At 48.5% G+C, this 26803-nt stretch overlaps 1 protein-coding gene across 1 annotated transcript in view; it reads right to left on the reverse strand.

Moving 5' to 3' along the window:
* ADARB2 (adenosine deaminase RNA specific B2 (inactive)) overlaps window positions 1-11691 on the reverse strand; it is a 337200-nt gene extending 325509 nt beyond the window's left edge. Inside the window, exon 1 of the mRNA XM_055332832.1 lies at window positions 11281-11691. Within this exon, the coding sequence (XP_055188807.1) occupies window positions 11281-11380 (100 nt within the window). The 5' untranslated portion in view covers window positions 11381-11691. The remainder of the gene's footprint in view (window positions 1-11280) is intronic.
* Between the last annotated feature and the right edge of the window lie 15112 nt (window positions 11692-26803).

Here is a 26803-nt window from a genome sequence, read left to right on the forward strand (position 1 = left end):
GATAACTCCAGAGGTCTCTAATAGGTGAGAGTCAAGAAAGACCAAGAATCAAGCCATCTGCACAGAGGCGAGCGGGGGACAGATTCAGGGGCCCTCTCTTCTTCAGGACATGGTCTGGGTCCACAGTATTGAGTGGACACTGCAGTGGGAACAGCTTCTAGGACTATTCGGATGAGATCTATGTCCTACTTTGTAAGACCTCCAGGCAAAGACCTGCCATCCTTGTCACAAAGAGAGCCAAGCTGTATCATGAGTTAGATGCCATGTTTGCTTTGTTTCTTAGCCTTGGTGCTGGACTTTTGCATTACACAGACACACACAATGTGTGCCCTTAGCAAGGAGGACAGAGCTGGACTTTTGTGAGCCAAGTAGCAAGATGGTGGCTGAGTTCTTGGGCAGTGACTGCACCTCTATAGGAGGATCTTGGCACCAGTTACAGGTTTGGGAGTGTCAGGGACAGACATGCACCCTCGAGGCAGGAGGTGTGGCCTGGTGTGCAAGCTAGAGGCACAGGAGAGAGGCTGCTGAAGAGTCAGGGCCACGGGACACCCTGCTCCGGGGGCCTGCTCCCCGAGAAGCATCTTTGGAGTTTGTATGGGCCTCAGGGTTTCATGTCACCCCATCCACACAAATAACCCACAAGCACGTCAATCATCGGTGTAGCTGGGTTGACAAACGATACAGATGTGCCTCCTGAGCTCTCTGGAAGGGGGTTTTGTAAGCTATTTCTTCCATGTGCACTACAAAGACACCAGAGCCAAGTGAGACGTGCTTCCTGACTCTTTCAGGACATGTTCAGAGCTTTTGTTACCACTTAATCCCTGCCATTTACCATGGTGGTCGACATATAAAAGTTTCCCATAAATGTTTGCTGCGCGAATAAATTCAGATTTACATAGCAACAACTTCAAGGTAAGTCAGACAGCAGCCTTTACAAAGTTGCAATCTAAATCTAATAATTGATTCTACGGCAACCGTTTATTGATGGTATACAATGAGATAGCCACTGTCCTGATTTATGGGAACACAGCTCATCGAGGCTCCCACGCCCAAAGTCACTACACACACAGAACGATGCCTGCCACTCACACCAGCAGGTAATTCCACGTCATCCTCCCGGGGATGGCTTCGGAGCATTACCCCACCTGCTGTCGCCCATGGTTTGTTCCTTTATGAAAACTGGTACAGCTCATACGGTCTGTATACAATCCCCTTAGAAAATGTTCCTTCCTACTATCCTGTCTTGATTATTTCTCTAAGCAATTCTTATTTCAAAAACAAAAATCCATTTTCTCAGTGGGTTTTAATTGAGTAGCTATTACGTTTTGACATTGTGGGGAAGTAAAACCCTTCAAACCTGGAGGGGTTTATATTTTAATGAGTTACTTTTCACACAGGAGTTTCACTTGATGTAATACAAGAAATACAATAGGAATCCAACAATTTTGTAAAGAATACAATAATATTTTGCATTGAAAAAAAATTTCCCATAGAACCTAATAGTGCGTTAGGGTCTCAATGGTGTATTTTTATTCTGTGCTTTTATTCTATTTTTATTCTGTATTTTTTATTTCATGTTGGTATGTGTGTATCCCCAAATACAACATAATCCCAGAGACGAGGACCATGCCAACTGATTTTTTGGTGTGTGTTTTTAGTTCGTAGCTCTTTGCCCATAATGAAGACATGGTCCTTCCATCAGATACAGCCGTTGTCTAAATAGACATTAAATGTTGAGGGCAAACCTGCAAGCAGAGCAGAACTGGGTGCCCCACACTTTTATGTGAAGGGCCCTTTCTGTTTCAGAAGGTACAGAAGAGAAAATGTAGGAAGGTGCGCTCTGATGGGAGTAGAGGAAGGAAGGGAAAGAGGTTATTGTCCCTCAGTCTTCCTGTCTCTGTCATTCTCTGGTCATTGAGATCTCGTCCAACCACGTGGTTTATGTTTCCCTCTTGTTTTGTGATGTGAGACGATATTTTGGAACTTTACAATGAACGAGCGTTGACCTCAGGACCAGAAAGCGTGGTCGTCAACCAACGGCATTGTTTTTTACGCTCTCTCTCAAGGAGTCTGTACTCTCAGAAGTTTACTCAGGATTTTTGTCTTCTGTACACGATTTTATAAATGCCTGTCTAAAAAATGTGCGTATATATTATACTTGCTGTTTCAGAGTCAGATAATCTTTTAATATTTCAATATATATCCCTCGTTTTGACAAATGCTTACGTGTGTAGTGGACCCGTGAGTAACATCGGGGTACGGGCGCCAACCCCTGTGTGGCTGAAAATCCACGTATGACGTCTGAGCCCCCCCCAATCTAACTACTAAGGCCTGCTGTTGACAGGAAGCCTTATTGATAACGTAACGCAGCGTGTACGTTGTATGTATTGAATACTGTATTTGCGCAATAAAGCAAGCTAAACAAAAGAAAATGTCATTAGGAAAATCATAAGGAAGAGAAAATAAACTTACAGGACCGCCCTGTATTTATGGGAAAAAAACCTGTGCATGGGTGGGCCCTTGGGGTTCAAACCCGCATTGTTCGAGGGTCAGCTGTGTTTTAAATCCAGTCTCAGCCATCTCTACATATGGCTTCCATGTATGAGGAATCTACCAAAAACACACAAGTGCAATTTTTTAAATGACTTGAGTTCTATCCATTATCTACACACAAAACCCCAAATCATAATTTAACTTCCCTTACAAATTGGACGAAAAAATTCAGGTGATTACATAAAATTATATGAACCCTCAAATTTGTTAGATCTGAAATAAGGATCATCCTAAATGCTTGGTAAGTGAACATTTCCCTGAGTTTCAATCAGAACCCAACAGACGCCCGTCTGCAGATGAGGACCGAAAACACGTTTAGCACACGGCAAGGCCACCTGCCCAGCCCAGGGCGCTGTGTCTGCCCCCAGCACTGTGTCTTTCACTGGCCGGCAAAGCAAGGGGACCCCCACTCTGCTGCCTTGGGGTTTTTTTTACAAGCTACTGATTATCCTAGGATTTTTCCCTGGGAGTATAGCAATGATTTCTAGTCCAGATTTATTTTTTTCTTTAGGAGGAAAATGAGCAGCATCGAGTCATTTGAATAAAAAAAAACAAAACAAAACATATCCTTGAACCATACGTTTGGAGTGAAAAAGTCACTTCCTGTTGTGAATCTGCTGGAATCTGGGTTGTCCCTTAAAAACTTTAGTCTCCAGTGTTAGTAGGGAGGCTGAGGCACACGTAAAAGTACCTTTATGTCAGTGGTCGAATTCGGCCCTCTGTGTTTTTATCCACCCAAGGAACAGTAGAAGGGTTTTTTTTTTTAAATATTCTTTCTCTGCACACCCGAATTTAGAGAAGTCTTCTTTTGTTTGAAGGGTGCACGTCAGACATGTCAGACTTCCTGAGCTCCTGCACGTTTGCTGCCTCGGCTCTCGGGCCCCACACGGTCCGGGTGAGAGAGAGAGACAGAGAGAGAGCGAGTTTCCTTTAAGGACACGATGCTTTCACAGCCCCGAGCCTAACGCAAGTGGAGCATCTGTTACCGCCAGGGTTGAGTGAACCCAGCCAGACTTGGGGTGCAGAGGAGGTCAGAATCTATTTTGCTGACGTTTCTGTCATGTTTATTAAATTGCACTTTTCCAAAAGCAATTAAACTTTTAGGAAATACTGCATTAATTTTAACTAGAGGGAATCTGGGTACTTCCGATGGACTCAGACTGATAAAATCTGTTTTTTAATCAATTGCTGGGGTCCCAGGCATATGCTCTGAGCTGGTTTATTATGATTCCTGGGTTCTGCCTCTCAGGAATAGTAGCTCCCCCACTTTTTATTGTTTTTAAGCCCAAAAGGGGGCTCCGCTCAAGTTTGCATTTTCAACGAGTCACAGGTCCGGTTTCAGAGAGCCGGGTCCCCTCCACCCTGTTTTAAGGCCACATCTAGAAAGACGTATTTGAGACACCGTGTCAGACACTGCAAAACGACGAGGCCGTCTTCTATCTCTCGGCTGTGGGAAACAAGAGTCAGGGGTTTCATCCGAAACAAATGGAGCAGCAAAGATTAATTAAATCTATAAAATTCTCCTAAGCACATCCTGGTCAAGGTATTTAAAAGAACACTTCCTATTATGTGCAAATCACCTAGAAGTATGGGGCTATCATCACTCAGGTGTAAGATTCACTTCTGCATAGTAGAGACTCCAGAAAAAAGTGTTTACTAATAAATTCTGAGTAATCTGTTTCATTTTTTTTTTTGACCAAATGGTGAAGCAACAGCACCAGATAGAAACCTCGATCTCTTTCATAAATAAGTTCTCCATGGGCGCTGTGACAAACACGCTCAGTGGGACGAATGCAAGCCGACTCCGGCTAAAGTGAGCAGGTGCTTACCCTAGAAATAATAACTGTCCTGGTCCACCTTTTGTCTACACTGCTTGACTTCGCTCCCTAATCCCTCAGAGATTTTGATCCTCCTGGAAGTGGAGACAGAGCTGTGCCTTTCGGCTGGAGGCCAGCTCCTGGGAATCGTCACGTTGGAGCGGGATTAGCAGCTGCACGCGCGGCCACTCCAGCCATCCTCGCACTGGATGCTTGGCCGAGCCACCTTCGCTCCTGCATTTCAAGTGGACACAGCACAGGAGGAGCGTTCACCGCCTCACCTCTTAGGGAGTCAAGAGAGACCATCTCAGAATCTGGGAGCCAACTGAGCGTTTATGTCATAGGTCCCTTCCATCCTAAACATAAACGCTACTTTTCTTTATCTAAATGGCCCCTTTCCCAGACACTATTTCTTTTTTTTTCTTTTTTTTTCCAGACACTATTTCTTAATCAAACGTAAAGTCCCCTCCTCAGCATAAATATAAAACTGATGTTACCTGTTGGCTATTTTGTGAGATTTAAAAGGTAACGTTAACTATTGATGATTTTTATGATTTGAAACAGGTAATAGTAATTCTGTATGTCTGTGTGTGTGTGTGTCTGCATAATGCAAAGAGGACGTTCACTAGCCGCTCTCTTACAGAAACCAGATACTAATTGTATTCATTTCTCATCAATAAAATAATGAAATCAACTTGGTTTTTTGCTGCCCTTCATATGCAATATCTGTTAAGTAGAATAAAAGATGAGTAAATGCCCACAGGGTATGGAGAAGACCCAGACATTCAGATTAAGGTTTTTTTTTCCCCCCAAATATTTATCACTCTTCAGAAAACAAAAACAAAAACAACACCTTCTGTCTTTGCAAGGGATCAGGGTTACTTTTGGGAAAATTAGAGATCTCTTAAGGAGCAAATCTATCCGTTTGTAGGTTGTGATAGTTTGATGTGGTTCCTGGGAAGCTCACCCACTCCTCACTGTGCAGTGGGGATGGGGGCTGTAAGAGCTGCATGCGCCAGGGCCTTCCCGAGACGGAGCCGGTCAAAAACCAGGCGCAAGGGCCTCTGCACCCCTCTCTTTAGAAATAAAATAAACAGATCAACGTGAGTTTAATGGCAGAGGGAGCATGTGTTGGGCCCATGCAGGGGCAGGAGTCTCTCACAAATTTCTAGACGTGCCTTCCTTCCCGTTTCCTAAAGCCTCACGGAGCATATCAGATTTACACGTGGTCAGGAATTGAACAAATGCTCTCCTCTTTCTGAAAGTAACGTCCCTTTATTGGATAGTGGTGCGTTCTTAAGTGAATCGCAGTATATTAACGGCTAGGAGGAAACAATTCTCTTTGCCTAGCGGACGATTTAACGGCATATACTTCTGTATTTCAGTGGGAGGAAAAACATTTTAATTGAAGAGATGGGGTTAATTCAGGTTCACTCTATTTACAGATACTTAACAATGTGAATTCAGACGGGGCACTGCTGGGCTGTTTTTCCACGTAATGCAGAGCCGCATGGTTAGTGCTATCACTCAATAGTTGAAATATTTTGTGAAGGACATTGTGCTTTTCATATTTCGCTTGGCCTTTGCCTTTTTTTTTTTTTAAAGTTTAGAAATGGCTCTAAGAAGTGCTTCTAAAATCTTGCTTTTACTACGTGGAAATCTATCCTTTTAGAAATCTTCTTTGCTGGTAATTAAGAGCCCAATTAGTCAATGCAGCATCTATTTAGAAACAACATATTTAAATGACGAGGAGCAGAGTAGTATAATTATTTTTGGTCTTACGAATTGCTTAGAATTGCTCATGTCACGAAAACACCAACATTCATTCTCCAGCATTTTGGAAAAAGAGGCAGGCAGACATAGAGAATGCTCAAAGGTTTCAACTGTCTGCACTGTGCATGCAGGCGCACACAGGCACAACCACAAGCACATATGTGGTTTTTAAATTGGACACCGAATGCTTTCAAAGCCTGAGTTATCTTCCCATGCCTCCAACAAGAAAAATACAATTTCCTCATTCTGCATTTCCTTACATAATGCTCTTCTGGGACAGCGCTTCGGCAATCGCTGGATCACCCCTATTTAGATACGGATACACGAATGTCACATTTTCATTCTAAATTCAAGTTCACTCATCATATCTAATGCCCTCGAAGCAATCTCAAATTACTGCTTGTGACACGGGTCACCAGAAACCAGAGGTACTAACACAAATTTTAAAGAGAGAAGGGGGGGGGGGAGGCAGGAAGCCCGACACAATTAGATGATGGCGAACGGTTTAATCAATTTAGTTTTATCACGACATCCAGTCGTTCCTCGGGAGCTGTCAGCAGCGGGCGGGAGGGCTCACGGGGACGCGTGGCAGTGGCGCTGCGCCGCGTCCCCACAGCCGGGGTGAGGTTCGCCCCCGGCACCTGGGCGCCCGCCGGGGAGTAAGAGCCCCACAGCCTGCCCACCTCATCCTTGACACACTTTCTATTTCATTAATTTTTCATGGAATCCCGTTTCACCACAAGCCTGCGTCTGTCATCCATCTGCTGCACTTACTCTGCTCCTTTTGCCAACTTTTTATCCGCATTTCACAACACGCGGCGAGCAGCCCGCGCTCCTGCTCGGGCCGGGATCCCTAGCCTGACCTCTACAGAGCAACACCCCGTGTGGCCATTTCCAAAATTCACCTCCGATATCCTGAAACTCTCGGTAACCCATCACCCTGTAACAATAGCTAGATCTCAAGTGTTAGCTTATCTTGCTGCCGAATGCCTTAAAAAAAAAAAAAAAAAAAAAAAAGAAAGAAAAAAAGAAAAAGAAAGGTCATGTGCTGATGACCGAAACCAATTTGCCGACTTAACAAATGATTGTTTATAGAGCATTTCACAGAGTTTTCTCAAGTTCCTTCCCCTTCTGTGTCTGGTGACTGAGGCCCCAGCTCAGAACCCTGTCCTCCTGTCTACCTCTGGGAACAAGCGTCCTGATCCATCTCCAAATAGGTTTGCATATAAAAAAAAAAAAAAAACAAAACAAAAAACAAAAACAAAAAACAAGCTTTTAAAAAAATTTCCACAAACTTGAGTCACTTTGATACGTTGTAGGAACTCACGGTACAACACTCAAGATATTTTATTTACAAAATGCATTTCATGCTGGTGCAGAGCTTCCTGTAGGACAAGCACACCCACAGAAGAAAGAACTGCACGCAAACACAACAGAACGCAGCTACTACTTCAATGATTAAAAATGCGCCTGTGAAATCCCTCGGACACGTTGCCCGGAATGCAGCCGATGGTGGAGAGATTACCTGATCGAATCTGAAGTGATCTATCTTCATAGATCCTACCGTTTCCATCAGTCCCTGCCTCTTATTCCACCTGGCTGAGTGGGCACTAAATCCCAAATAACCTTAAACCTTTAACCTTCATTATTTTGGGCCACAAGACAGATCCTTGACAATATTCACACATTCAAGTTCCTGTCTCACATGAGAGACGCTGCCCTAAGAACCTAACGCACACTTGGTCGTGCACAATCGCCTCGTAGGATTCCACGCGGAGCCACCGGATAAAGGGCCGCCTCCCGGAACCCCCCAAGCAGCGAGCTCCGCGGGTACTTAGCAGATAAACAGACTCCACAAACTACTAAGTGCTGCCGGTATCTCCTGACACGGAGCTGACACGTCTCCCACGTGTGCCCCGGCGTGTGAGCATCCTGTATCGTCACATGTGAAGAAATTACACGGCTTCCTCGTCCTTTACACTGCTGTTGTCTTTTTTTTTCCCCCTTTTTTTCTTAGCTGCCTATTTTTCTCCTACTCGAAACTCAAATTTTGACACTGTTTCCCCGGTACAGAAAATGTAAATCATTCGTAAATAATTTTAAGATAAAGTCCCGACTAAAAAGTAACGGAGAGAGGAAATGCAGAAATGCATCTTCCTGGGTCCTGATGAGAGAGTGGGAACACATGGGTGGGTACGTGGGTTTTTCCTCTGAGCATCTCCTTTAAAGTTTATCTGGGGAACAAATGCAGGTCCCAGCGAGTTAATACTTGGGACTAAGTTTTTTCAGTTTTCACATTTTTTTTTTGGATTCTTAAAGACATATCCTCTCCCCTGTGTGCTATCGGGACTATAAAATACTGAGTACAGGAAAATATTTTATTTCTGAGGCCCTGGATCACACCTAAGAGCAATGAGAGTCCTGGATCAATCCCACACTTAAACTGTAGCTACAGTTTTTTTTTTTATTTCAAAACCCATAGAGTATGTTGACAATAATAAGTGAAACAAAACAAAACAAAACAAGATCATATCAAAGCCGTGTTTGGAGTTTGCACACAGAATATGGACAGCTTTGCACAGCCCGGGAGCTAAAAGTTATGGTAGAGCCTAAAAAATCAACCTTGTTGATTAGAATAGGTGGAAAAATGTGTTCCGCTGGCAGATCGGGGCAACATTTATCCTAATTTACTTATTCCCGTATGAGAAGAGCCCCCGTTAGTGCCCACGGAGCCTTCTCCAAATTCCTTAACAACCATCCATACACACGTGGATTCTAAATCGTGACAAATAGAGTTTTCATAACTGGTTGGGCTTCAGAGCCGAGGCCATCCCATCCCACGGCTGTTGTCGAGACCCATGACCGTTAGAGCATGATTTAAATCCACCATTTTTCTTGGTACAAGAGAAAAACAAGGATCTGTAATAATTAGGAATTGCACATCCACTGACCTATTCCCAGCAAGTGCAAATCACAGTCTGACGTGCCCCACGGTCGCTATGCTTTCTTTTCATCGGCTCACTCACATTTATATTACTAACTTTTCCCTAAGAAGTGAGTATTTAGCAGTTTGACTTGACTCTCTGACCCAGGTAGCAGGTGCACAGGAGGCTTCACCCCCACCCGTGTATCTCTGAGGCATTGGAATTAGCACACGCGTGCCCGCGAGCCCTTCCCCTCCTCAGTTTTGGGGTGTGGAAATGAGGGGACTTGGTCTATTCCAAATAACCAAAGCATACAAACATCTCATCTAGAAATTTCACTCTGATTTGTTGTCAGTAAGTTTATAGCAAAGGAAGTCTTCCTTCAGATTCCTTATTTTTTTTTCCAAAATTGGATGTTTTCTAAGCCAGCATGACTGACATTTAAAGGTAAGAAAAATGAATTTGGAGAAAGGCACCAGCATCCGTCCGCTTGCATTTTATTTCTGTGGAACGCTGTTTTATGGTGAAACAGGAGTCCATAGTCCAACATTTTAATATTCAAAATAGACTAAAGGGAAAATATTACTCAATATTCAACATAAGGGAAAATATTACTAAATATTCAAAATAGACTAAAGGGAGGTCTTGGGAAACATGACCACTTATGATTTACAAGGCAGTGTTTCCTTTTCTCTTCTTTTAAAAGTTATATTCATTATTAATTAAATTCTGTGCCTCCCCCCCCCTTTATTGCCACTTTCAGCTGGCATTGTTTTGGAAGGCACCCACAGATCCGTGTCAGGATGAGGTTTTTCAGGTAACAGACTGAGCAGCAGCTCTGAGTTACACCAGAATCTCCAGGTCTCCCCGGTTGGGAGCCCTTTGGGGGGCACGGTGTCGGCCACCCCTGCTCCCCGCGGTCCTGACACAAAGCCGTCAGCAGGGACCTTGGACGTCGGCCCGTGTGTCTCCAAACCGCCTGGCTCATTTCTGTTACTGGAAGGAGCCGGGGGTGTCTGAGAGCAGCGGGGAGGGCCATGTGTCAGAAACTTAGGGCAGGCCCTGCAAATACAGTGATCTCCGGGCAGGGTGAGCCACCACCACCGCAGCCGACAATGCACCCTGCTGCAGAAAACTGGAAAATCTGAGAGATTGGGTCCTGTCTGGTGTCTGCCCCACTGTTCTGCAAGGCTCTGTATTCACTCTGTTATTATTATTATTATTGTTTTATTAATCAGTGCATCTCAAATAATAATAAGAGCCGAACTTTCTCCAGTGGACTCATCACGGGGAGCTGATGATAACAAGTTCCTCTCCGGGAAAGAAAGCAAGCGGCGCCGGCAGCTCGGGGCTCGCCCCGTGGACTGCGTGCAGGCTCCGATGGCATTTCAGGGCATTTCCCCTGGGCCCCCCGCGGGAAGCCCTGGGCTGCTGATGGAACGCACTAAGTTCGGGGCGGCGGTCCCCAGAATATCGGGGACAGGCTCGGACGCGACAGGGAGTCAGCGGCAACCTGTCACCCGGCTGCTTTTCCTCCCTTTCTGCTTTGCAGGGCTTTGCCGCCAATGAGCCGCGGTCCCTATGTCTCTTTCCAGGTTTTAATTTCTGCTCATCCCCCCCCCAGCCCCCCCAGGACCAGCCCGTGCTTCCCGCGGGTCCTGGTGTTTATGGAACAACGGGTACCAACCAGACTAAGTAGGAACTGTGGGCCAATTTGGAAACGTGACGGCCGGGGCTGTGCCCACTCCTTCCTCCGAGACAATTTGGATGGAGGCACTGGCACCGGGTCCTGTCCCTGTTTCTGGGGCTGCTGGCTTAAGTGAGTGTTTCCTTTGGCACCGCGTGCTAATGTCGCCTCGGAGAGGGTCAGACCCAGAGCTGGGCTGCGGAGCGCGAGCCAGGGAGGGGACCAGGGAGGGGACCGTGCTGCACTCCAGGGCACGGCTGCCCCATCCACGGTCCCTGCCCTGCTCCCCGGCAGCTCGCAGCCCGGCTGGGCTGAGCCCACTGCTGTCTGTCTGCTGCGCGCCGTCCCCTCTGAGCTCGCAGAAGCCCCCGGCCCTTTACAAAGGGATCGGGACTCCGGCGCGCTCTGCTTCGAACCGACACCCCCCAGCACCCCGTACTGAAGCTGCTGAAGGGGGGGGGCACGACCCGAGCAAGGCGGAGAAGAGTGCAGTTAGTGGAGGCAGCACAGAAAGCCAGGTCCTTACCTTTCCTCTTCGACCGCCGCCGCCGCCGCCTCTTAGACTTGCATCTGAGTTGGCCGCTCAGCCCTCCGGACCCTCTGCTGGTCCCCAGGACGGATGCCATGGCTGGGGCTCCGCACGGGCGCGGGAGGGGATCCTACCTCCCAGCAGCTCACCTTTCCTGCTCCTGCGCCGCCGCCGCTCCCCGCTTCTGCAAACCAGGCGGCGGGGCTCACTTTTTAGGACGGAGCCCTCCTCACTCGCTCCCGCCTCCTTCCCCCTAATTGTTCTCTGTCACCGGCTGGGGCTGGGCTGAGAGCCCACCGGCCAGCAGCTCTGCGCTCCGCGGCAGGACGAAGGGACTCGCCGGGAAGGAAAGGTGCGCCGGGCGCCGTGGGCGCTCCCTCCCCGGCTCTCCTCCTCTTCCGGGCGGCCTCTCTTGATCTGGGCTCCAGACGCAGGGCTTCTACTTTGGCACCTCTGCTAGTTGTTTGGCACCAGCCACTTTGAAGCCAATCACGCAGGGAGCTTGTCTATTTGCTGCTGCAAAGTCTAATTAGGTCCAATCACAACTGTCTTCTGGCTCTGACATCAGCACCACCAGCCCTTTGCATCCTCTGTCAGCTTGCAAACTCAGCTCCCATTTGGACGGATGGAGCTGCCCAGGACCCGGTTGAAAAGGAAGGAGACTGCTCGGGAGGGAGGGAACAACACGCAGAGCCAGCTCATCGGGGAGCAGCCCGAGGGGGCTGCTTGCAGGAGGGCTCAGCCCCGGGGCTGCAGGCTCCCGGCCTCAGACCGCAGGACAGCGCCCGACCCCGCACGCCCGGCAGGATGCAGCGGCTCTCTCTCCAGCCCAACAGTTTTTAACTAGTTAATTCATTATAATGCTCCTTGTGCCAGGGGGGAAATATCTCTCCAAGAAATGCCGGAGACCTCACCTCCCCCGGAGGAGGGGACTAAGATTTGCAATTCCCCCGGAAGACAGCCTCTTAGGGGTATTCGGATTTTTTTTTCTTTTCTTTTCTTTTTTTTTTTTTTTCAGAGAAGTCACGTTTGTCTGTTTGCTTGTTTGTTTTGTTTTGCTTTCCCCTTCCTACCCCTTGGCTGTTCCCTTTGCAAAAGGCAGAGATTGCATAAAGACAGAGGTGTTGGGATCGGAGTCTGGTTTTTAAGGAGAGGGATTTTAATGGGTTGCTTTATGGAGGTAACAATGAAATGCACAGAAAAAGAGCTTTCATCTGATGGGTTTAACGCCAAATAAAACATTCGGATGAAAGAAAAGTCATATTTAACCAGGAGGTGGATTGCAAATTGAAATAGTTTTCAACAATTTTTTTTCCAGGGCTAGCCTATTGTTTCAAGACTGTACTTATGGAACACTAAAAATCTAACACGAGCTATAAGAAGAAAACTAATCGAGGCATCATTACTGCCTTTTTGCCTTCAGGTCCCATAAGCTATTAATTATAATAGTAATGATTTGGGGAAAAAAAATCCACCCGCAGAGTCGTTAGCCAGCGTTATTGTCGTATGTTGATGTGGAGATGGCACACAAGTATCTGTATGCTATTGACTACCTTATCCTTACTGTTTCCAAGCTCTTGACGGACCTAGAAATGTCTTGATGATTTTCTTTTATAAGAAAAAATAACCCCTTAGGGAACGTGGGAAATAATCAGGAGGTTCACGTGTGTTATGTGCTGAGCTGAGGGGTCAGAACTCATTTTTCACTGGTGAGAGAGAGAACAGGACGTGCGATTTCAAGTCCTTGGTCCCCTGCTCTGACTTTGGGCGAGTACACGGTGCCTCAGTTTCCCCACCTGCGAAAGGGGCGTCACAGCGGTATCCGCCGCGTGGCTTCACCCACACGTTAATTACTCGGTACGTGTCATTGTTCGGTGTGTGAATCCAGGATATGCGTTGGGGAGACTGAGCACGTGTCACAGGTGGGGCTCAGAGAGAAGGCGCCTTCCCCGTCTGGCCCATTTCAGGCTGCTATGGAGACGCACGTGCTGCCTTCCCCCAGCAGCGCAGCTAAGGAAAGCCGCCCGCAACTGGTCTCGGATACTGGACGAGGGCATGACGCGCCCACCTACTGTCTGTGGCACAAGAGATAGTTGAGAGCAGGCACCGCACACGGAGACGCAGGGGTGGGACGCTCGGGCTCCCGGCTCCCTGCACCTCCTCCACGCTCACATGAAGTTGCCCCACTTAGAACTGGTTCCCGAGCCCAGAAACCCAGGGAGGGCGCTTCAGGGGAGCCCTGCAAACAGATGCACAGTCACCCTCAAGGCTGCTTGCACCCAGCGCCGGCCTGGCTCACACCCCCAGCCTCGTAGGAGGCATAGATGCTGCGCCTGAGACACGCGGGTGCGTTGACTCCTACTGTTTTGAAGCGTGGGTTCGAAAAGCAGAGAATACAGCTGCTTGTGCTTACGTGTTGCTTCCGACTTCGGGGTGTGTGTGGGGGTGTGTGGGGCACGGAACCAAAATCAAAACAAAAACTTGGATTTTAACCCTTTGTGTGGATCCAGATTTAAACGTTGGTTAAGATAAAAAAAATCTTGGCCAATCTTGGCCTTTCCTGAGGTTCCTGTTTATTTCCTTATTTATTTTGGTGTAGTTTCTGCAAACACGGCTTTAACCTAGAAATGTTCTACTTTCCCTATTTATTTTGCACACGATAATGCACAGCGCATGAGCCCCAGAAAAGAAAAAAAAAGTCTGTCCCTCGTAGGAGGGCGGGCTTCGAAAAGGTTTGTGATTACTAATATTTTTAACTCAAGGGTGGCGTCAAGTGAGCGAAATCCACAACCTGCCATCCTTCGCTCTGCCTTTTGTCTGTTTCCCTGGAGGCTTCGGCAGCCTAAAGGGACAAGCAGAAGTTGGAAGAGGAGCAGGAGCCAACGTCACCCTACGCCCATCAGGAGCCGTCACTGATGCGTGGCTTTGCCCGTCTGAGCCGCTCCCCGCCCTTCCACAGAATGAAGACCTGGGCAGGAGGCTCCCAGGGCAGATGGGGCTGCAGGCCGGGGGCCGGCCACGGGATGGAAGTAGGGGCTCTGCAGGCCTAGCTTCCCCGTCTGTGCCAGGGCAGGTGGCTCCCGCAGCGGCTGGGCGCCCCCCCTGCCTTCCCTCCTCGCCCTTGCTGGGACTCAAGCTGCGCCGCTACCTCGCGTTTTGTCTGCCCCGTCTCCCCGTGTGCCTCTCCACCCACCAGGCGAAGTACGAGGGGCGCGGCCTCTGTTGCTCACTGTGGAGCACCCTGAGCCAGCGCCCAAGTGGCCCCACGGGAGTCCTGATGGTGGCGGCTGTTTGCTCAAGATTGACGGCCTGTGGCGCTGCACCTCATTTGATGTTCCCGAAGACTCGGAGAGCGCGGGCCTGAAGCTGAGTTCCTCCTACACGCGGGGAGGTGGGGGCTCAGAGAACATAGCGACTTGCCCAAAGTGGCGAGGCTCAGATGGCGGACTCACACCTGGGTCATCTGAGCTGGCCGGCCCGTGACCTTTACCGCATTGCTCTACCAGTTTTCATTCTGGATTCGGAGGCTGGTGCATTTTGGGGACTTGTACAAGCTGACTCTGAGATATGTGACACTCTGTCAAATAGTGACTCCAAGCTTCAGTGTTTACGTGTGTGTGATTTATAAATATGAAGGGTCACATAGAACCCCGAGATAACTCCTACCTGTACCTATGCCTGTACCATTACCTCCGCACCTGGATGTCCCATCACAATGGGCCTCTAGACTCACAGGTATCTGTGAACACCTGGATGTGGACATGTGTGTCTGTACGAATGGGGAGCTGGTCATCGATGCTCGCTGTGACGTCCACCATTCCTGGGCACACCTGCAGAGTCCTGCACACGTGTTTATCACTCTTGAGCCTTCCACATTTACCCTCCTTTCTCAGAACGAGCCTCTGACATGGGCAGGAAAGACCGTATCATCCTTATCTTCCCCCCGGGGTTATGCAGGCTCTGAGTGTTGGCGCGTCCCTTGCATTACTAGACGGAGGAAGAGCCAGGTTAGGATGTTCCATCGTCTTCCAGCAACAACACAAATCAGAACTCTCAGGGGCTCACACAGCTGGCCTGACCTTCTCTTTCTGCCAAAGAGGAGCCTGAGGGGTGCATGGGGATGGATGGTTCCAGGAATTGTACCTTCTGGCCAAAATGCAAGTCCCTTTATCGCCATCCCCCATGGAGTTTTCCTCCAGACTCCTTGGCCAACTTACAACGACTTCACTTCCTGATTCATCAGCGTTCACCACACATTTCTAGTCAGTTAAAAGTATAGTTAACTCGGTTTCTTTCGGGCTCCCCCAACTGCTAAGAATACCACGGAAACTACTGTGACTTCTTTAGAATCCAAATTTTGGCCAGTACCCCCTCCCCGGGGAGGCGATGCCCACTAGGTAGAAAGCAGCAGAACAAAGGCCCTTCCCGGAGATATGTATGTCTACTGACTCACAACGGTCTCACAGACGGCATGAAATCATTACTTTTCGCAAACAGGGAAATAGCACAAGAGTGCCTTTTTTTTTACTCTTTCATCTTTGCCCATTGTTCTTAAATTTAAATAACTCACATCAAAGAACTTGGACATGAGACCTGAAAGTATCGGAAAATGATATATCAAGGCAACAGCTGCTACGATACAGGCATCCGTATTCACGTTCCACCCGAGGGCGCGGAGGGAGCGCTGGGAGGCCCCCAGGTGCAGGACACAGTCCTGACTGTGGAGATGCTCTTTGTACAATGTTATTACTAGAATTATTTTCCCTTTGTTCTTTTTCTTTCTCCTAAGCATGTCTACGGTTCGAGAGAACACCAGATGCATTCTTATCAGTTTCCTGAATGAACGTGGTGTAGAGCAGGTTTCTGAGATCCCTTTCTCAGACGTCCATGGGATGTGCTTGCTGGTACATGCACGCGTGCACGCATGTACACACGCATGCACACGCATTCTTGTGTCAGATAATTCAGGAATGCAAAGTTTTCTTCATGGGTCAGCACCACAGGTTTTAACTCCAACATTCGCTAGAGCGCATCTTTAGGCTAGAACTTACTGGAGTTCGTCTTAATGTTTAAAGGAGCACGACTTGGAAAATGCCGGTGAAAGGAGGACACTCTGATCTGCCAACGTCCCTGACCATGTTTGCTGCTGTCTTCCCGCCTTTGAACCAGTGACTCCCCAACAACCAGCAAAACCAATGCAAATCAAGATGGTCTTTGGGATAAGCAGGGCCCAAGAGAAGACGGCCTGCCCCCACGTCGACTCCGCATGGCTCGGGGCCCCATGGATCACGCAGCACAGATGATGGAGCCATCCATCTCTTGGTAGAGCAAAGTGTGGCATTTTACTACCAAATATTTGTGTAGGGTACGAGAAACCATAACTGAAATACTCCTCCTCCGCAACACTGTGGATAGATCCAGTTACCTGCACTTACACTTAAAAGGCCCTTGGTTGCCAGGTTTTAAAGTGTGAAACCCTAACATTTTATTCATAAAGAGCTACCATTATTTAAAACTCTTACTAATGCATACCCCATCCTAGACGTCCCCTTGTGTCTTAAACCAATACAGTTCAAACACTTAACACATATATGCATTTAAGTTCCAAATCTTCTCCTGGAACCCGTGGTTTTCAGAAGGAACAATGTCGCATCCCCAGAGTGCCATGTGACAGCACGAAGAAAGGAAGAGAAGGGAACACAGATGGAATTAATGGTTTGGGGTGTTAATCAGTGTAATAAATTGAAAGGCAGGATGAAAGCGCATCAGGAATACATTTCTGTCGTGAGAATGGGGTAGGCTGATGGATGGATTTATGTTTGTTCTCTACCCGGATGTTTAAAGTCTGAACACTTCGCTTCCTCCCACGGTTTCCTGGATGCTCCCATCATCTGAGCCGTGGGCTGCGCGGACGTGATGAAGCTCCAGCTGGTTGGTGTCCGCGTCTCTCCCCTTCCTCTGCCTGCAACAACCAGAATTGGGGGAACGGGGTGGTCCCAACCAGGATCTTCGACCATTTCACAGAGGTGATTTTTAAAAGCTCGCATGATAATTGCCAACTTTTGGACAAGGCAAAGAAGACAGAGCCAGGGAAATACTAGAAGGAATGTGGATGTGGGTTCCTCAGAGGGTTTGAAACTCAAATGGAAAGTGCACGCACCTGCCCCGACCTCTCTGAGAGGACCCTCGGCACGGGGGCCTCCTCCCGCCTTGTCTCCCCAAGCCTGCTCCTGAGCAGCAGACGGGCTCGCGGGCTGTGGGGGGGTCCCTCGGAGTGGAAAGCGCTTAACACGATCCTGTCACTGAAGAGACATGGTCCTCGGGAAAGGTAACCAGACATATTAGCAAGGAACCTAATTTGGTTAGAAGAGGTTTGTGCAAAGAGCGTGTGACAGCGTCGCTGTCCTCAGATGGCAGCTTGGCCGTCATCTGTCAATGCAAGACACACCCCGGCTGGTCAAGTGTCTGAATTCCCAGAGTCGCCCCACTATTCTCATATTCATGGAGACTCTCGGCCTGGGGAGAGCGCTCCTCAGTGCTCCCAGGGCAGCCAGGAGGGCACTCCTCCCCACGCTGACTCGGGTGGAAACCACCGCGGCCACCTCGAGCCGGAGATGTGGACACAGAGGGCGGGTGAAGGTGTCCCAAAGGGGGGGGGACAGACACGTTGATGGCGCCAAAGTGAAAGAGGGGAGCTCATGAGACCCTCCCCGCAGCAAAGCCCCTGCTACCTCTGAGAACCCTGGCCCTCCCCGCCGACCTGCAGCCCCACCAACGGGCACCCTGGTCTTCCCAGCGGAGGCTGCCCCCCAGGGGTCTGCACCCAGGCTTCCTCCTTCCTATTCTTATACTTGCAGCCCACACCATGACTTTGGGGAATCCCACTTTGGGAGAAGTCCTCGGGGGGTCGGTGGCAATCCTGGGGGGTGTGAGCCTGCAGCCCGGGCTCCCTGGTACACCAGGGGAAGTGCGTTTTCTCCAAAGCCTCAAAACCAAGATCGGGAGGCAGAATTTGTGAACGTTATTTGAACGCTGGCAAGCTTGTGCAGATGCGAGGATATAGATCACCTGCGGACGGTGCTTGGCCTGGATAGTCGGGGCCAGGGCTGACAGCTGCGTCCAGACCACGGCCAACAGAGTGACACCCGTTGCCCACTTGGACCAGCTGCTGGCCTGGGTGAGTCACATGCACGGTGCGCAGTGGTGCAGGCCCCCGTGACATCATGGTGCTACCCTGACGCGGCGCTGGTGGCCGGCCTCTCACACCAGCGTGGTGACCCTGGGTCTTCCTGTTCCCTGTAGGCCGGGCTGCCGAGCGCAAACCCAAGCAGAGCGGGGCCCAGGGCGGTGCCGACGCTGTGCCCAATCCTTAGCCTATGCCTCCCCGTGAGGAGCCTTCTTTATACCTCAAGGTGTCATTGAAGGATACTTTGTGGAGAAGAGATGGGAGAGGCAACCACAGGCTTCAAAGAGGGAAGGATGCAGAAAGGAGCTAAGTCAGGAACATTCCAAGAGAAACGAGGTGGGGGGGAGGATGTTACAGCCAAACAGGAACAAGCAAAGGTCCCGGACACACGGAGTGGAGGCCCGTTTGTGGGAGACAGGGTGCGGGGCAAGACGCAGGTGCTCCGAGCCATGTAGACCTGTGCTTTGCTGAGCATCTGCGTGGACCAGGGCATATGGCAAGTTGTCCACGGGCCTCGGTTCCCTCATCTGTGGGATGGGGACACAGATGCTCAGACGCACCTGTTTACATAAGGTGTGGGCACCAGGGGCTTGCCCTAGGGGTCCTTCTGTGACCCGACTGTGTTCTCTGTCACCACGCAGAGCACAGGATGTTATCCATGGCACTTACTTCCCCGCGCGTCACTTGCATCGTATTATCACGGCAAACGGGAAGGCCACGTCTTGGGTGATGCCCTGATATGACCGCGGGCCTGCGTCCAGTCACGCTGGTCTGCACTGCGCACCCAGCGATGGCCTCGGGTCCCCACCAGCCGGCCGCCATCCTGACTGAGGCAGGTGGGATTTTCTCAGGACTGTTGAAAGCGATCCATGTAAATTGCAGTTTGAGTGCAATCAATAGATGTGACAAACAGCTAATGCTGGCGACTGGGGACATAATGCAGGTGTGACTGTGTAAACGCCGGCAGATAACAATTCAGGGGAAATTGCAGGGCAGGGCCATATTGAATGAGTGCGGTGCAGAATGAGCCGCCGCGTTCGGGTCAGGCGTCCCTGCTGCGAGCGCGCCGGTGCTCCTGTCCCTGGTAATTGTTAGTGGCAGCGGAGCACGGAGGCGCGGAGGGCAGGTGCTCAGCTGCATTTGTGCTGCGTTTCCGTGCAGCGCGGGCTGCTGATCCATCCTGTCAGCGACCACCTCCCGGTGGACGAGACACCGTGGAAAATGCCGAGCCTCCTCGTCTGGAGTCAAGAGGCCTGTCATTAAAGCAATAATGAATTCTGGGGCTCTCCTGGAGGAGGACCGGAATGCACAATCACTTTGGGCTATCATTAAAATGTTTTCAATGTCTCCGGTATTCAAGAAACAGTTTGTGACAAATGAAGGGAAATATGCTAATATGTTGTTTCTGTTAAAAAAAAAAGGGGGGAAATTTGAGACGCAATTTGAAAAACTTAGTCTTATGTCTATGGCTGGCCCGTACAGTGGCATCTTGCTAAGTCTGATAATCGGAATTTAATATTTTGAAATGTGGGTTTTCGTGACCTCTAACATTGTGAATATATTTCTATTTCCCTAAAACTCTGTTTTTTTCTTTTTATTGTTGTTGTTGTTGCTTTGCTTTTGTTTTTGGAAGGAGAAGTGGGGGCAGAGGGAGAGGGAGAGAATCCCAAGCAGACTGCCTGCTCTGCGTGGAGCCTGACACCGGGCTGGACCTCACGGATCTGAGATCGCGACCCTGAGATCACGACCTGAGCCGAAGTCAAAAGTCAGACGCTTCATCAACTGAGCCACCCAGGTGCCCCTAAAACCGTTTGTTTGCTTTTTAAATCATAGCACAATATTACTAGGCGCTGTCATAGTTGGACTTTTACAAGGAACTCACAGTTTTATGACTGAAATGACCACTTATCTAAAGATTACTGTATTAATAATTAAATATATTACTTTTTAGAGTCTTTAAAGCTTTAAGTATACTAGGAAAACAAATTCATCTGATGATTGTATCGTGCTACTAAAGAGCACTAAGGCACCAACGCGGTCGGTGAGGCCGGGCCCTGGAGCTGGTCACCTTCTCAGGATGGATAACTGACACCAAACGCGGGCTTCTCCCTCTGGAAGGTGGGTTTTCTGACCTCCAGGAGTGAGGCCAGGGGACCCCCAGCTGTCCCCTGGGGCCAGCGTGGGCACGTGGGCAGCTCCCCACCCTCAGGCTTGTGCTTCTTCAAGTGTGTCACATTCTAAACCTGCTTTCTGCCACTGTCTTCGCTCTCACATAACAACAGTTGTTAACAGTCTTGCGTATTCTCGCCTATTTCTCCAAACATTGATTTGCCCACATAATTAAGAAAAATATTTCAGGGAGGCACACAGTGTAATAATGTTCATTAACAAGCATTAGTTTTTTCAGGGTTTATAGGCCAAAGGAGTGTTTATTGGAACAAAGCAGAGTCTTGATGAAAACTGTTTTCTTTGGTAAACGATACCTTTAATTTTTATATTGTAATAAAAGACGTTTGGTAAAGATCTGCAGACCTCGGTCCCTATCTGTTATGGCTGTTGCGATGCTATGTGGATTATGTGACCTTTGTCTGAGAGGCATCAGTACCCTGTACACCTGTCGTGGGTCCGGCGAGCTCTCCCAGCCCCGAGGTGCCAGAGGTCAAGAGGCTGCTGTTACGGGCATGCCAGTCCCAGGTTTTGAGAGGTGGGTAGGCCTCAGAAGGCACTTTCTGGTCCATTCAGGCAAGTCAATCAAGGTAAAGCAACGACGAGAATGGAAGCTGGTGACGGGGAAGGCGCACACAAGCTCACATGCCCAGCCTTAAAACCAGCCTGCCTCAGACACAAGTTTGAAAGGAAGCCATATTTATGATTTTAAGTAAATTTTGCTCCACCCTTTCTTCTCCAAATAATTTACTGTTCCTCATCACATCATCTCATGGATTTTATGAAAATGTAGAACCGAAAGGAACCTTAAGTGATCAACTAAAGCAATGGATTTCCAAGGGTTTTCAAAACCAGAGTGCCTATGTTTGCATGAAGGACCGTGTGGAGGGACCGTGAGTCCACTGTAAACAGAGCCGGGTACGGGACACCCTGGGCTCCACCACCTCAGGTGCCCCATGCTCTGGGGATGCCTCTGGGGTACAGCCTTGCTCCACATCCTCCAGGGGAGCAATACAAAAATGATTGACCTGCTCCCTTCATTTGCAGGTGGGGAAACTGAGTCCCTAGGTCCAGTAAGTGAAAGACGGATGTCTCTCATCATCTGCTCCTAACTCGGTCACCCAAGAAGCTGTACCTAATAGTCTTGTTTCTAAAAATAGCTACCTATTTTTCTATCATAATTACCTTGAGATTTGTTTTTATGAAATTTTGCTTCATGTGCTCATAAGGCGGGTGGTTCCGTGTAGACACACTCCTGCGTGAGTTCATCCCACAGGGTCTCAGCTCCGTTGGCCCATGTGAAAGAGGAAAATATTAGGTGATCATTATTTTAAAACCTCTTTATTTTCAGAAGTGAGGATTAGGTTTGGATTCTTGATAATCAGAGCACAGGAATACTGGTTTTCTATTTGAATGATGAGACTTGGAGTTTCCAGTTGGACACATCAGCACAGTCACTCTTGTGGACTCATCCGGTTAGAAACTACTGTCCCAGGATTAGGGAGGCAGAGACTCCCAACATGCTGGTGCAGGAACCAGGAGGCTCGGTGAGGACAATTCTGAGACCCAGTAGAACGCGGGAGCCCACACCTCTGAGAGTTTTACCTCCTGGAGCCCTACCAGGTCGTCATAGTGAATATCAGAAAAATCCCTTGGGTTTCTAGTATGGGCAGGGGTGCAAATCATCTTGTGATAGGACGTGGCACTCGGTTCTCCACAAGGCCTGCCTGGGGGGGGGGGGAGGAGCTGGCTCAGCCGAGCCTAATCTTTTTGGGTTTTATCAGAGTCTAACAGATCTGAAGGAAGAGATGGACCCAACTCCAGTCCATGGTCATCACCTGTCCCACCTAAAGTGGAGAAAATTGAGAGGGGCTGTGAAGGTTGTAGCCCAGGGGCAGCTGGCCGCAGAAAGAGTGAGACCTAATCACAATCCTGGGGCCGCACAATGCATCTCCCCGGTCCTCCCCCCACCACCACATCAGAAGGGCTCCTGAGTGAAAACAGGGGTGACATCTCAGACCTCATCTAGGAAGAAGTCTCTAGGGATATCCAAAGATGACAGAAAAGACAAAACAGGGACACTGGAGGAAATTTCAGTCTGATATTTACAGTGACAGCAAGCAGTAAAACAGTCTTAACTTCTAGCTAAAGCCTCTTCACCCAGTGCATCATGTCTGGCTCTCAACAACAGAGCAGTACAAGGCATATGAAAAGACAAAAGAACACGGCTTAAAGAGACAGAGAAACAGCAGAAGCTGCAGAGATGATGGAACTAGCAGACCAGGAATATAGAACAACTATGGATAATAGGCTGGAGGCTCTAATGGAAAACCGTGGACACCAGACGGTACAGGTGAGTCACGGGCAGAGAGATGGAAATCCCAGGATGACTCACAAGGAAAGGCCAGGGATCAAGCACACTGTAGAAATGAAGGATGCCTTTGATGGGCTCGTGAGGAGACAACACAGCTGAGGGGAGAAGCATCAGGCGGCTTGGAGAAACCTCCGAAACTGAAATACAGAGATAGACAGAGAAAGAAGACAACAGAATATGCAAAAACTGGTATCACTATAACAGGCGTAATGGGAATACCTGGAGGACAAGGAAGAGCAGGAAGTGCCAGTTGGAAATGGCACACAGCACACCACAGAGCCAGGAAGCCCAGGGAGCTCTAAGAAGGATGAATACAAATATGTCTACACCAAGTCTTGAGGTGAGCTGCAGAAAATCAAGGACAAAGATTTTTTAAAAAGCTGAGAGATAACCCTCCTTACCCACAGGGGCACAAAGACATGAGTTGCACTGGACTTTTCTTCGGAAACTAGGAGAGTAAGAGAGAGGAATGAAATATTCAAAGTGTAGAAAGGAAAGACCCAACTAAACCTAGAATTCTGTAGCTAGCAAAATTATCCTTCAAAAATGAAGAAAAAGACAAACCACAGATTGCGGGAAATATTTGCAAAACACATATCTGATAAAGGACTGGCATCCAAAATGTACAAAGAGCTCTTAAAACTCCACGGTAATTAAAGTGATATGGTCCAAAAGATTAATGCCAAAGAAAAGTGCTTAAATCGTCATTAATCTGAAAATTTAAAAAAAAAATAAATTTAGTTTAAATAATACTTTTGAGTTTAAAAGACTGAAAGCAATATTTGCCAATGATTCTAAACATTTCAAGTGTTTTCTACAATGATGTCTTTGCTTTATAACTCATAAAATATAGCTGACAATACTTAAAAAATAATAAATAAATAAAAGATAATGGTCAGAGTTGTCTTAATATTGTACCATATAATCTATCATAATTTGTTCAACTAGTCTATTATGGATATCTAAAAAATATTTTTTCATCTTCATTTGAATGAAAATTTCATTTATTAAAAAAAAATCCTAAAAACCTCCACAGTTAAGAAAATGATCTAATTATCTGAAAAGACACCTCTCCAAAGAAGAGATACAGATGGCAGATGAGCATCTGCAAAGAAGCTCAATATCGTATTTTATAAGGGAAATGCAAATTCGAACAGCAAGGAGACTCCACAGCAGGCCCATCAGAGGGGCTGGAACCCAGGGACCTGACACCAGCAGGTGCTGGCGGGGACGCGGAGGCCCAGGGACGCTCCCTGGCTGCGGGTGGGCACACAGATGGGGCCGCCACCCTGGAGGACGGTTGGTGGCTTCCCACAAAACTAAACGTACCCTTACCCCACGATCCAGCAATCATGCTCCTTGGTATTGACTCAGATGAGCTACGTTCATTTATTTTTAAAGATTTATTTATTTATTTATTTATTTATTTATTTATTTATTTATTATTTACTTATTTATTTATTCATGAGAGACACAGAGAGAGAGAGAGGCAGAGACACAGGGAGAGGGAGAAGCAGGCTCCATGCAGGGACCCCGATGTGGGACTCGATCCTGGGTCCCCGGTATCATGCCCTGGGCCGAAGGCAGACGCTCAACTGCTGAGCCACCTGGGGAATCTCGAAAACAACGTTCGTACAAAAAAACAGCACGCAGATGTTTGCAAGCAGCTTTATTTAAAATTGTGAAAACTTGGAGGCATCCAGATGTCCTTCAGCAGGTGACGGATAAATAGCTGTGGTCCATCCAGACGATTCGGCACTTAAATGAAGTGAGCTGACAAGCCGTCAAAAGACGTAGAGGTAACTGGAAAGTGTGTTATGCGGTGAAGGACGTCAGTCTGAAAAGCCTTCCTCTTGTGTCATTCCCGCTATATGACGCTGTGGAGAAGGCATAACTAGGGGGACAGTAAGAAATAACAGTAATTTCTAGGAGTTGAGGGGCGGGAGGGATGAGCTGCTGGAACATGCGGGATTTGGGGGAGGGCGGTGACACGACTCTGTATGACACCGTCATGGTAGCTACATGTCCTTATACACGTGTCCAAACCCATACAATGTGCGACATCAGAGTGGATCCTAGAGCAACTATATTTTTTTTAAGCTCATTTATTTATTTGAAGTAATCTCTCTATCCAAGGTGGAGCTCAAACTATGGCCTCAACATTAAGAGTCACATGTTCTTCTGACTAAATCAGCCAGGTGCCTCCTAAGGCAAACTGCTCATCCAGCTAGTAATAATCAATCATTAATCAATTAATAGTATTGGCTCATCCGTTGCAACAAAATGTGCCACTCTAGCGCAAGATACTGGTGATACGGCTTCCAGGGGGCAGGGGGAAAGATTCTTCAGGAAGTCTCAGTAAAACTTTCCTATAAAACTGCTCTGAAATACATCTATTAATTGCAAATGTAAGAAGCTTTAAAAATACAGGTCAAGGCCCCCCTCCCACTGCAGCTGCATCAAACGCGTATCTGGGGACAGTGACTGTTCCTGTTACAGACATGAGAAAGGAGGTAAAATACGTGAGCACATCACATGTTGGTTAAGGCAAGGGCACCTTTATCGAAGGAAGCATTGTTAGACACCTGCTCGTATTATGTGACGACGGAGGTAATTCTCTAAGCCATCTTTCTCAAAAGGTTCAGTCGGCTTAGGACAGGACCTATAGGTCCTGCTCATGGAGTCCTCTTGACAAATGAAAAGTATTTCAGGTTAGGCATATGCTTATTTTTATTTTTTTATTATTTTTTAAAGATTCTATTTATTTATTCATGAGAGACACAGAGAGAGAGGCAGAGACACAGGCAGAGGGAGAAGCAGGCTCCATGTCCCCGATGTGGGACTTGATCCCGGGTCTCCAGGACCACACCCTGGGCTGAAGGCGGCGCTAGACCACTGAGCCCCCCGGTCTGCCCTGGCATATATTTAAACACATTACATAAAAGCGATGATCCCGACCACTGGCAGGTGCCTCCAGCCGCCCAGCAACCGCTCGCCCTGCAGACGCCCAAACCAGCATAGTCCATCGCCTTGTCGCAGCTCAATTTCATGTAAAAGCCGTTCTAACTACGTGCGCCTTCCGTGAATCCTGTGACGATTCTCAGGACTTCACAGTTGGGAACCAGAGAAGAAAAGCGAGAAAGCAAATGGGTATCAGAGCTTCATAGAAGTTCAAGACCCTCTGAGCGGGAAGTTCCGCAGGCCACCAGGTGGTCCGATCCGGGCCGGCCACGGGGAATCAGCCCCGCCGGGGCGTTACACGGACAGCAGGTGTTCAGGCCTCCGTGGAAGGCGGGCTCGGAGGCTCGGCGGGGGGCAGGGGGGCACCAGCGTCATCAGGGTTGCCCCAGGCCCGAGGACCCTGTGCCACACCGTCTGTGCGGGGCCATTGACTCCCGAACCACCTCCGCAGGTCACACACCCTCACGGACTGGGACAGGACCGTGCGTCCCCAGTCTGGCCAGCAGCTCTGCAATCATTTTCAGCGGATTTTGGAAAATCAACATTACTGTTGGCCTCTTACTTCAATCAAGGAGAATTTGAGTGAACCAGGATAACTACCACGAATGCATTCTGGTCAACAAGGCTTTTTGGGGTTCATACGGCCCCGGACGGGAGTCTTATTCAAGGGTCGTGGTCTGAAGCCCAGTGCCAGCCAAGAGCACGTGCTCAGACACCGACGGCGGCGGCGGCAGGACCCGGGGGGCTGACAGGGCACCCAAGGGAGGCGGTTAGCAAATCTCACGTGCTAGATCCATGCTGTAAGTGTGTCTTAACTACGGGGTTTCCCGTGG

Source organism: Nyctereutes procyonoides, unplaced genomic scaffold (assembly GCF_905146905.1).
Source record: "Nyctereutes procyonoides isolate TBG_1078 unplaced genomic scaffold, NYPRO_anot_genome, whole genome shotgun sequence".
Lineage (NCBI taxonomy): Eukaryota > Metazoa > Chordata > Mammalia > Carnivora > Canidae > Nyctereutes > Nyctereutes procyonoides.